Source organism: Molossus molossus, unplaced genomic scaffold, assembly GCF_014108415.1.
Source record: "Molossus molossus isolate mMolMol1 unplaced genomic scaffold, mMolMol1.p scaffold_m16_p_4, whole genome shotgun sequence".
Lineage (NCBI taxonomy): Eukaryota > Metazoa > Chordata > Mammalia > Chiroptera > Molossidae > Molossus > Molossus molossus.
The window spans coordinates 47,471,042-47,483,214 of NW_023425377.1; the positions used below are offsets into that span (position 1 = coordinate 47,471,042).

The 12,173-nt window shown below is 46.0% G+C and overlaps 1 protein-coding gene across 2 annotated transcripts in view; it reads left to right on the top strand.

Annotated features, from left to right (window-relative positions):
* Positions 1–6,775, top strand: part of ZNF346 (zinc finger protein 346) — a 65,224-nt gene extending 58,449 nt beyond the window's left edge. Inside the window, exon 6 of one of the 2 annotated variants that reach the window (XM_036282331.1) lies at positions 6,685–6,775. In XM_036282331.1, coding sequence (XP_036138224.1) covers positions 6,685–6,737 — 53 coding nt within the window. In that variant the 3' untranslated portion in view covers positions 6,738–6,775. The remainder of the gene's footprint in view (positions 1–6,684) is intronic. The other variant, XM_036282327.1, reaches the window with a different exon arrangement.
* Positions 6,776–12,173: the final 5,398 nt, after the last annotated feature.

Sequence of the window (12,173 nt, forward strand, 5' to 3'; positions counted from 1 at the left end):
GCTGTAGTAGCTATCTTTGCCAACACGTAAGGACAATCTGAGAATTAAGCAAACACAGAGGAAAACAGCTGAGAGATGAGACTGATTTCTGATGAATACCTGGATCCAACCATGCCTGAAGGTAATGCTCAGGACTTTTTAGTTATGAGTCAATAAATTCCCTTTTTCTTTAAGTCAGTTTAACTTGGGTTTCTATCACTTACAACCAATACTTCTGCTTAATACTTGCGCTCCCCTTATCAACCTGGAGACATCAATTCATCCTGAGATCACTGACCCCAAGACTGAGTTGGCTGCCCTTCCATGCTCCCTGATGCTGTGTACCCACTCTAGCATTGCTCTTCACATACTGTATTATTATCTGTTTCATTCCCTGTCTTCTCTTTTAGACTAAACTTTGAGTGCAGGAACTGGGTCTTATTCATCATATTGGGTCCCCAGTACCCAGTATAGGACTGTGGTTGTTTTAATGACTGAATGGTGGTTGAGTAGATTAATGGATAAATGAATAAAAGTGGGTATGGGCTGGGAGGGACCACTGCTGAGATTTCACAGAAAGACTTTTTAAATTTTTTTATTTTATTTATTTATTTATTTATTTATTTATTTATTTATTTATTTATTATTATTTAATCCTCACCCGAGGATATTTTCCTACTTTTGTTTAGAGTGGGAGGGAGAGCAAGGAAGAGAGAGAGGGAAACATCAATGTGGGAGAGACACATTGACTGGTTGCCTCCCGCACAACCCCAATCAGGGCCAGGGACAAACCGCAACCAAGGTACATCCCCTTGACTGGAATCGAACCCAAGACTCACTTGGGTCTATGGGCCAGCACTCTAACCACTGAGCCAAATCGGCCAGGGCTAGAATTTTTATTTTTATTTTTATTGATTTTTAGGAGTGGGGGAAGAGAGAGAAACATTAATCGGCTGCCTCCTGCATACCCCCTACAAGGGCATTGTACCCTGACTGGGAATCAACTGGTAACCTTAGGTGTGCTGGACCGTGCCCAACCAACTGTGCCACATGGGCCAGGGCCACTGAAAGACTTTTTTTTTTAAGCCTTCATCCATGGATATTTTTCTATTTAATTTCAGATAGGATGGGAAGGAGGGAGACAGAGAGAGAGAAACATTGATGTGAGAGAGAACATCAGCTGGATGCCTCCCACATGACCCCTATCAGGGCCAGGGACAAACCACAACCGAAGTACATGCCCTTGACCAGAATTGACCCCAAGACTCATTGGTCAGCAGGCCGACACTCTTAACAGCTGAGCCAAACCTGCCAGGGCTGAAAAACTTTTTGTTTTTTTGGTTAATCCTCACCGGAGGATATTTTTCCATTAAAATTTTTTTCAGCTCTGGCCTGTTTGGCTCCGCAGTTGAGCATCAGTCTGCAGACCAGAGAGTCCCAGGTTCGGTTCCTGCTAGGGGTATGTACCACAAAAAAATAAATAAAATTTCTTTTCAAGAGAGTGTGGAAAGGAGGGACAGGGAAAGGGTGGAAGGAAGAGAAAGAAAGAGAAAAACATCAATGTGAGAGAAAGATATTGATTGGTTGCCTCCTGCACACACCCTGACCAGGGCTGGGGATCAAACCTGCAACTCAGGCACTTGTCCTTGACTGGGAATTAAACCTGAGATACTTCGGTTTTGGGGATGACATTCTAACCACTGAACAACACCAGCCAGGGCACAGAAAGAATTCTTGAAGGAGCTGAACCTCTAGTGGTTATCAAGGTCAAAGGACCCATGTTGCTGAGGTGGGAAGAGTTAGGGACAGGACCTAGAAGAGATGGGCTGTAACATGTAGCTGATTGTATCAAAAATGTCCTCTCATGCCTGGGCTCAGTTGGTTGAGCATTGTCCTATGCACCAGGAGGTCGCTGGTTTGATTCCCGGTTGGGGCACATGCCTGGGTGGCAGACTCAATCCCACTGGGAGGTATACAGGAGGCAGCCGATCATTGTTTCTCCCTCATCGATGTTTTTGTCTCCCTCTCCATCTCCCTTCCTTTCTCTGAAATCAATAACAACATTTTTTTAAATGGCCTCTCATGAATCTTTGCTTCCCTGTCTGTGCCCATTTGCAAAGTGACTGTCACTCCAGTCATCAAGATGGGGAATACAGCCCGGCTATTGTGGCACAGTGGTTGAGCATCGACCCATTGCACCAAGAGGTGGCTGGTTTGATTCCCAGTCAGGGCATATACCCAGGTTGTGGGCCAAATCCCCAGTAGGGGGCATGCAGGAGGCAGCCAATCAGTGTTCTCTCTCATGAATGTTTCTGTCTTTCCCCCTCCCTTCCTCTCTCTCCAAAATCAATAAAGGGGGAAAAAGATTATGTGCTCTTTAAAAGTGTTTATAAGGTGTTTACACCTCTGAGGGGTATTAGTTCTGGCATTTCAAAGGTAACTTAACCTAGACACACAAGAGCAATGGACAGGACTTCTGGTCAAGATGGTGGCGTAGGACCCTGGCTGGTTTGGCTCTGCGATTAGAGCATTGGCCTGCTGTCCCTGAGACCTGGGTTCGGTTCCCGCTAAGAGCGCGTACCTCGGTTGCAGTTTGTCCCCGGCCCTAGTTGGTCATGCAGGTGGCAGCCACTCGATGTGTCCCTTTCACGTCGATGTTTCTCTCTCTCTCTGTTCCTATCTTTCCCTCCCACTCTACCTGAATAAAAAATGGAAAAATGTCCTCGGGTGAGGATAAAAAATATTAAAAAAAAAAAAGATGGCAGCGTAGGTAAACTCAGTATTGCTTCCTCCCACAACCACATCAAAGTTACAACTAAACAACAGAACAATCATCATTCCAAATCGCCTGAAATTGAGCTGAATGGAAGTCTTACAACTACGGAATTAAAGCAGCAGCCACATCCAGACTGGTAGGAGGGGCAGAGGCGGACAGGCTGGTCCCACACCCATGTATGGTGGATAAAAATCAGGAGAACACTTCGGCTGGGAAGGTCCTCACTAAAAACTGAGGGGTCCTCGTCCCACACCAGGCGCCCTGCTCAGGGTTTCAGTGCCAGGAAGAGAAGTCCCCATAACTTCTGGCTGGAAAAACCAGCGGGAACGGAGGCTCAGGGAGGCTGAGGCAGCTGGAGCCCCAGGCAGCTCCCTAAAGGGCCCGCGCACGGACTTACTCAGACTCTCTCCCTCTAGGCTTGGAGAGGCAGCTCGAGGGGCACCAGAGACATACAGGGAAGAACTGAGCTGTTTGACACTGGAGCGAGGGCTGGAGAGGGGGCTTCCTCGGGGACAAATGTGCTGTCAGAGACCTTTGTTCCTTTGGTGAGCCCTTCCTGGGGTGGCAGACAGCCTCCATATCTGGGACTCCAGCAACTGGTTCATACAGCACCCCGCCCTGGTGATTCCCTGAGGCCCCGCCCCACCCAACTTTCAGGCCCACCCAAGCTGTTGCCAGTCGCTTAACCATAGAATTGGCCTGGCTTGGATCCTGCTTCAGGTTTTCCTAAATTCTTTCAAACAAGCAGCATCTGGTCTCAGTGAGCCCCATACCTCTCGTTAAGTAATACATAGAAACAAACAAAGGGAAGCAGCCAAAATGAAGAGACAAAGAAACAGGTCCCAAATGAAAGAACAGAAAAATTCTCCAGGAAAAGAACTAAGCGAAATGGAGATAAGCAACCTAACAGATGCTGAGTTCAAAATACTGCTTATAAAGGATGCTCAATGAGCTTAGTGAGAACCTCAGCAAACTTAGTGAGGGCCTCAAGAACATAAACAAGGACCAGTCAGAAATGAAGGAGGCACTAACTGAAATAAAGAATAATTTACACAGATTCAATAGCAGAATAGGTAAAGCCAAGATGCAAACCATCGATTTGGAATATAAGGAAGCAAAAACCACCCAATCAGAACAGCAAAAAGAAAAAAGAATCCAAAAAAATGAGGATAGTGTAAGGAGCCTGTGGGACAACTTCAAGTGTGCCAACATTCTCATCTTTGGGGTGCCAGAAGGAGAAGAGAGAGCACAACAAATCAAAAACCTATTTGAAACAGTAATGGCAGAAAACTTCCCTAACTTGGTGAAGGAAACAGACATACAAGTCCAGGAAGCACAAAGAGTCCCAAACAAGATGAACCCCAAGAGGCCCACACCAAGACACATCATCATCAAAATGCAAAAGGTTCAAGACAAAGAGAGAATCTTAAAAGCAGCAAGAGAAAAGCAGTTAGTTACCCACAAGGGAGTTCCCAATTAGACTGTCAGCTGATTTCTCAAAAGAAACTTTGCAGGCCAGAAGGGAGTGGTAAGAAATATTTAGAGTGATGAAAAGCAAGAACCTACAACCAAGATTACTCTATCCTGCAAAGCTGTCATTTAGAATTGATGGCCATATAAAGAGTTTCCCAGACAAGAAAAAGTTAAAGGAGTTCATCATCACCTAACCATTATTCTATGAAATGATGAAGGGTCTTTTTGAAGAGAAAGATAAAATATATGAACAAACAAAATGGCAATGAATACATATCTATCAACAATGGAATCTACAAACAAAATGAACAGGCAGAACAGAAACATTCTCGTAGATACAGAGAACATTTTGTTGGTTGCCAAATGGGAGGGGGATTGGGGAATGGGTGAAAAAGGTGAAGGGATTAAGAAGTACAAATTGGTTGCTAGACTGACAAACCTCAAAGAGAAGGGGGTTGGGGAATGGGAAGAAATAAACCAAAGAACTCATATGCATAACCAATGGACACAGACAATAGTGTGGGAAAAGGCGGGAGGGCGGTGGGAGTGACGAGGAGGGGGGTGAATGGGGGAAAATTGAGGAACATCTGTAATACATTCAACAATAAAGATTAAAAAATAATAATAAATAAATATATAAAATTTTTTTAAAAAAGAACAATGGACAGGGCTTGCTTAACCCTTCACTAAAGAAATCACAGGCCTAGGGCAAGACTACCCACCATGATCTGTCCAGTTAAGAATTTATGATTTATTATAGCACTTTTTAAAATATGTTTTAAATAAATAAATTTGAGGGTGATTTATTATGCAATAAAGGCTCCCAGAATAACCGAGTATAATAATATACCTTTCTTCCTATAATAGGGTTTTCCTTGAGGAGCCCCCCCCCCCCCACTTAGCTCCTGGGATCTGGGTGTGAATGACCTCCACCTTCCTGGCTTGTTCTAGAATGATTGGGAAGGAATTGTTAAATGGGGAGGTCTTGAACCAGAGCTGTTGGGTAGACTTCTTTGTCACCTCTTGAGGAACATCTACCAGAGAATGGAGTCAGAGGGAAGAAAGCAGAAAAAAGAATGTCTTTTTTTTTTTTTCTTCAGCTAAGACAGCAGAAGAGATGATTTACTGTACATATTACATTCAACCACAACTGAGAACAGAGCTAGTCCAGACTGTCACAGGTCCAGGGCAAAAGACCAAAAGGGATTGTTTTCATATGAGCATGGTGGGTCTCTCAAAAGGAGGTTTCGGCCCTGGCTGGTTTGGCTCAACTATTAGAGCATCCAACCTCCAACCAAAGAGTCATGGATTCAATTCCCGGTCAAGGATATATACCCCAGCTTCAAGTTTGATCCCAAGCCCCAGTCGGGGTTGTGTGGGAGGCAACTGACCAATGTTTCTCTCTCTAACCCTTCTTCCCTCCTATTCTATCTAAAAAAAAAAAAAAATCAATGGAAAAATATCCTTGGGTGAGGATAAAAAAAGAAATAAATAAATGGGGTTTGGGGGATGGATCTTCTGAGTCCCATCCCATTAAGAAGTTCCAGCCCAGCCCTGGCCAGTTTTGCTCAGTAGTTAAAGTGTTGGCCTGCAGACTGAAGGGTCTGGGGTTTGATTCCCAGTCAAGGACACATACCTGGGTTGCAGGTTTGGTCCCCAGCCCCTGTGGGGGTTGTTCAGGAGGCAACCAATCAATGTGTCTCACATCAATGTTTTTCTCTCTCTCTCTTTCTCTCCCTCTCTCCCTCTCTCCCCTCCACTCTATCGAGAAAGCACTGGAAAAATATCCTCGGGTGAGGATTAAAAAAATATATTAAAAAAGTTCCAGCCCAGCTGCTGTGGCTCAGTGGTTGAGCAGTGACCAATGGACCAAGAGGTCACCAATTCAATTCCCGGTCAGGGCACATTCCAGGGTTGCAGGCTCGATCACCAATAGGGGATCATTTGGGAGGCAGCCGATTGGTGTATCTCTCTCATAGATGTTTCTATCTCTCTCTCTCCCTTCCTCTCTCTCTAAAAAATCAATAAAACACATTTTTAAAAAAATTTAAAGAAGTTCCAGCTCTGTCCAGTGTTTCTCAGTGGTTAGAGCAGGGGTCCACACACTGAAGAGTCGTGGGTTCAATTCCTCATCAAGGGCATGTGCCTGTGTTGCAGGTTCGATCTGTCTGGGTGTGTACAGGAAGCAACTTATTGATATGTCTTTCTCACATCAATGTTCCTAGCTCTCTCTCTCCCTCCTTCCCTTCCACTGTCTCTAAAAATTAATGGAAAAAATATCCTCAGGAGAGGATTAACAAACAAAAAAAAGAAGACATTCTAGACAGGCATGCAATCCAACCATTTATACCAGTATTCCTCTGGCTTTCCTTATTTCTGCTCCTGTGTCTTCCATGGGTGCACAAGCTAGCAATTTACTTGGACATCTGCCTCATCTTTCTTCTTTTGCACTTCAGCCTACACATTTGATTCATCTTCCCCTTGGCTCTCACGGCATGGAAGTTTCTAAAGAAGATGGCGCTAATTTCAGGAGCGAGAGACCGAGTCGTGATCCAGCTGTTCCTGAAGCCGAACCCATCCCTGGACTTTAAAATTGCAGAAGCTAATAAATTCACTATTGTGCTTACACCTATTTGAGCTGGAATATCTGTTACATGCAACTGAATGAAAATGCTCCTTGAAGATCAGGAAGTTTGACAGGGTCTGAGCAAGTTCCCAGCAGAGGGTTATTACAGTAACACAGAGGTCTCTAAAGAGTGTGGAAAAAGGAATTTCCTCAGCTCCTACTCTATGCAGAATGAGACAAAATCTCTGTCCTAGAGGACCTCATGGGTACAAATGATTCATTGCAATTGTGACAACAAGTACTGCAAAGGAAAATGCCACTGCAGCCAGAGCATATAATAGAAGGAATGAGCTAGGCTGGGGTGGGGCAAGGAGGGTCTCTCAGAAGAAGCCACATGCAACCCTGGCCAGTTTGGCTCAGCAGTGAGAGCATCAGCCCACTGTTCAGAGAGACCCGGGTTTGGTTCCCGCTAAGGGCATGTAATTTGGTTGCAGTTTGTCCTCGGCCCTGGTTGGGGTGGTGCGGAAGACAGCCACTAGATGTATCCCTTTCACGTCGATGTTTCTCTTGCTCTCTCGCTCTCACTCTAACTGAACAAAAATGGGAAAAAGTCCTTGGGTGAGAATAAAAAAGAAAGAATCCCTGGCCAGTTTGGCTCAGCAGTTGAGTGTCAGCCTGCAGACCAGAGAGTCCTGGGTTTGGTTCCCACTAGGGGCACGTACCACAATAAATAAATAAATAAATAAATAAATAAATAAATAAATAAATAAATAAATAAAATTTTTAAAAAAGAAGAAGAAGCCACATTCAAATTGAGACTTGTAGACTGAATAGGAATTAGTGGGGCAGGGGCAGGGGCAGGGCGGGAGGGGGGGTTCCATGCAGAGAACACCATGTGCCAGGGCCTTGAGGCAAGAAGATGCTCCTCACCTTGAAGGAGGGAGATGGTCACTAGGTAAAGAGAGGGACTGGCAGAAGCCAGGTCCTTCAAAGGACATATCAAGATTTTCAACAGAAAACAACAAAAACAATCTCTGCCTAGGTGAAGTCCACAAAACTACCAAGAGCACTAAAGAACTGGGCTTGGGTCACATAACCAGCATCACAGAATAGGTACACAAAGGACACCATTGCCTCCATCAGTACTGAACACTGCTGTTTGTGCCACTAGCCCAGCCGGCATGGGCACTGGACAAGTTCTCACTGCCCCGTGCCCAGGAGGTTCATCTTGTTACCATGGCCCCCACCAGGGAACATTCCTCCTGGGCCTCCCAAGCCCCACTCCTGGTATCACTGGTCTTCTGAAGTGGATGCCATGAATCGGCAGAAACTAAGGCTCAGCTAGAAGAGAAACTGTGGGAGTAGCTAGCATTTTAAGTTTCTATCCTGATAGGTGAGCTCTGCCACATGAAGTGGGGGTATTTCTCAAACCTAGCAAAGGGTTCACATGACAAACACCAGGGTAAGATCAGATCTCGTGGTGGTTCTAAAAGATGTCGACAAATTTCTTTTCTTTTTTTTTTAATCCTCTCCCGAGGATATTTTTCTGTTTATCTTCAGATAAGTGGGAGGGAGAGAGAGGGGGAGAAAGGGAGAGAGAAACATCGATGTGAGAGAGACACATCAACTGGTTGCCTTCCGCATGACCCCAACCAGGGCCCGCAACAAACCGCAACCAAGGTACATGCCCTTGGCCAGAATCGAACCTGAGACTCACTGGTCCATGGGCCAACACTCTAACCACTGAACCAAACTGGAAAGGGCCACAAATTCTTTTCTTTTTTCCTTTTTTCTAATGTTTTTATGGACTTTTTTTTCTTTATTGACTTTAGAGAAACAGGAAGGGAGAGGGAGAGAGAGACAGAAACATCCATGAGAGAGTACATCTATCGGCCGCCCCCTACATGCTCCCCGGCCCCCCCGGGATTTGGCCCACAACCTGGGCATGTGACCTGGAACCGAACCGGTAACCTCCTGGTACATGAGTCGAGGCTCAACCACTGAGCCACAGCGGTCTGGTGTTTTTATTGACTTTTAAAGAGAGAGGAAGGGAGAGAGAGAGAGAGATATCTATGTGAAAGAGATACATCAATCAGCTGCCTCCTGCACACCCTCTACTGGGGATGGAGTCCAAAACCCAAACATGTGCCCTGATCAGAAATCAAGCTGGAGCCCTGGCTGGTTTGGCTTAGTGGTTGGAGCATTGGCCTACGGACCAGAGAGCCCTGGATTTGGTTCCTGCTAGGGGCACATAACAAAAATAGAAAAAGAAAGAAAGAAATTGAACTGAGACCTCTCAGTCCTTGGGACGAATCTCAATCCACTGAGCCACACTGACAGGGCCACAGATTTCTTTATATTGTTCTCTTCAAGAGGTCAAGTTTAATCTCCTCTCTCTACCCCACTCTCTGTCCCAATGTGGGCTCCAATTAGTATGGATAAAAAAGGGGTTCTAGCCCTGGCCAGTTTGGCTTAGCAGTTAGAGTGTCGGCCCATGGTCCAGACAGTCCCGGGTTTGGTTCCCTCTAAGGGCACGTACCTCAGTTGCAGTTTGTCCCCGGCCCTAGTTGGGGTTGTGTGAGTGGCAACCACTCAATGTGTGTCTCTCATGTCGATGTTTCTCTCTCTCTCTTCCTCCCTCTCTCCCTCCCACTCTATCTGGAGATAAATTCAAAAATGTCCTCAGGTGAGGATTAAAAACAAAGGGGTGGGGGGTATCTAGCCCTGGCTGGTTTTGCTCAGTGGTTAGAGCATCGGCCCGTGGACCAGAGAGTCCTGGGTTCGGTTCCCACTAAGGGCACGTACCTCGGTTGCAGTTTGTCCCCGCCCCGGTTGGGGTCATGTGGGTGGCAACCACTTGATGTGTCTCTCTCAAATCAATGTTTCTCTCTCTCTCATCCTTCCTCTCTCCCTCCTGCTCTATCTGAAGATAAAATGTAAAAATGTCCTCCGGTGAGGATACAAAAAACAGAGTTCTACAGAAAGTAACCTCACAGGGTGATCTGATCATAAGTTCCTAACTGGGCAGGTCATAGTGGGTAGTCACGCCCACCCCAGGTATATAATTTATTAGGTAAAATGTTTACCTTTGTCTTAAACCAGCCCTGTGCATCTAGGTTAACACCTTTGAAATGCTCCCTTTCAGACCTCTCTTGCTGAATGGTGATCACCCTCAAGAGAACACGTCGTCTTTTTTTCTTTACTATAAAGACTATGCTACACACACACACACACACACACACATATATATAATAATTTTATTATTTTTATTGCCTTTAGAGAGAGAGACAGGGAGAGGGAGAGATAGAAACATCGATGAGAGAGAACATCAACTGGCTGCCCCTGCATGCCCCCTACTGGGGATTTGGCCCACAACCTGGGCATGTGCCCTGACCGGGAACCGAACCAACAACCTTCTGGTGCATGGGTTGACGCTAAACCACTGAGCCACACCAGCCGGGCGCTTTTTATATTTTTTAATTGATTTTCTAGAGAGAGAGAAAAGGTGAAAGAGGTAGAAACATCAATCAGCTGCTTCCTGCTGTTATAACCCAGGAGAGTCAACCTCACTCGGACACAAAGTAATTTTGAATATTAGGAGCTTTATTACCTGTGTAGGGACTGCAGCCAACCTACGCAGAGGAGAACTGCAGCCCCGAGCTCAGGGGGAGGGTTGCTTATAGGACAGGGGTAACTCAAGAGTTTAGCAGAGCAAGCAAGCTACGTGTACAGAAGCGGATATCAGCAGTTAGCAGCTGCACAAGTTGTTTATTTTATATTTCTTAACATTTACTAGACCTCAGCCTTGAATGTCTCATTGCCCCGTCTGGCATCTCCTGATTAATTAAGCTCATAGTCAATACCCCTGTGGTCATGGCTGATGTATACCTTTCTCTTCAAGAATATTCTTGCAAAAACAACTCGGGTTCAAGGATAGGACAAGTTCCTTCTTCTAGGGGATGGAGAATTACTGGTTTCCTGCATGCCCCTCACCCCACCCCTGGACACCGGGAATTTAGCCTGCAGCCCAGGCATGTGCCCTGATGGGGAATCAAACCAGCAACCTCTTGGTTCATGGGACAACGCCCAACCAACTGAGCCACAACAGCCAGAGCTTTTTTCTAAAAATATATTTGTATTGAGCCCTCCCGGTGTGGCTCACTGGTTGAGCATCGACCCATGCACCAAGAGGTCATGGGTTCGATTCCCAGTCAGGGCACATGCTCAGGTTGTGGGCCAAATCCCCAGTGGGGGGCATGTGGGAAGCGGCCAATTAATGTTCTCTCTTGTAGATGTTTCCATCTCTCCCCCTGTCCCTCTCTCTCTAAAATCAATAAAGAAAAAAAACTTAATATATTTGTATTGATTTTATTTTATTTATTTTTTTCATCCTCACCCGAGGATATTTTTCCATTTTTTTTGTTCAGATAGAGTGGGAGGGAAAGCGAGGAAGAGAGAGAGAAACATCAATGTGAAAGGGACACATCGAGTGGCTGCCACCCGTGCAACCCAACCAGGGCCGGGGACAAACTGCAACCAAGGTACATGCCCTTAGCAGGAACCGAACCCAGGTCTCTCGGGACTGCAGGCCAACGCTCTAACTGCTGAGCCAAACAGGCTATATTGATTTTAGAGAGAGAGGAAGGGAGAGAGAGGAAAAGAGAGAGAAACATTGATCAGTGAACCATTAATCAGTTGCTTCCCATACACACCCCAACCAGGGATCATCGAACCCATAACCTCATATGCACACTGACTGGGATTCAAACTGGCAATCTTTTAAAGAAATTTTTTTTAATTTTATTGATTTTACAGAGAGAGGAAGGGAGGGTGAGAGAGAGACAGAAGCATCAATGAGAGAGAACATCCATTGGCTGCCTTCTGCATGCCCCACATTGGGGATTTGGCCCACAACCTGGGTATGTGCCCCGACCGGGAATCGAACCGGCAGCCTCTTGGTGCATGGGTCTACGCTTAACCAATGAGCCACACCGGCCTAAACCAGCAACCTTTCAGTGCACAGGATAACGCTCAACCAACTGAACCACATGGACCAGGGCCAAGACCATGTAGTCTCCTTTATTTTTCTTTCTTAACTACCCTGTAATCAGGTCCCCACCTTGCTTTTTCCAACCTCCCTGTAATCTTCCTTAAATTCCCTCCTTCGGCCCTGGCCGGTTTGGCTCAGCGGTTAGAGCGTCCACCTGCGGTCCGGAGAGACCCGGGTTCGGTTCCCGCTAAGGGCATGTACCTCGGTTGCAGTTTGTCCCCGGCCCTGGTTGGTCGTGCGGGTGGCAACCACACGATGTGTCCCTTTCACATCGATGTTTCCCTCTCTCTCTCTTCCTCTCTCCCTCCCACTCTGTCTGTACAAAAAAT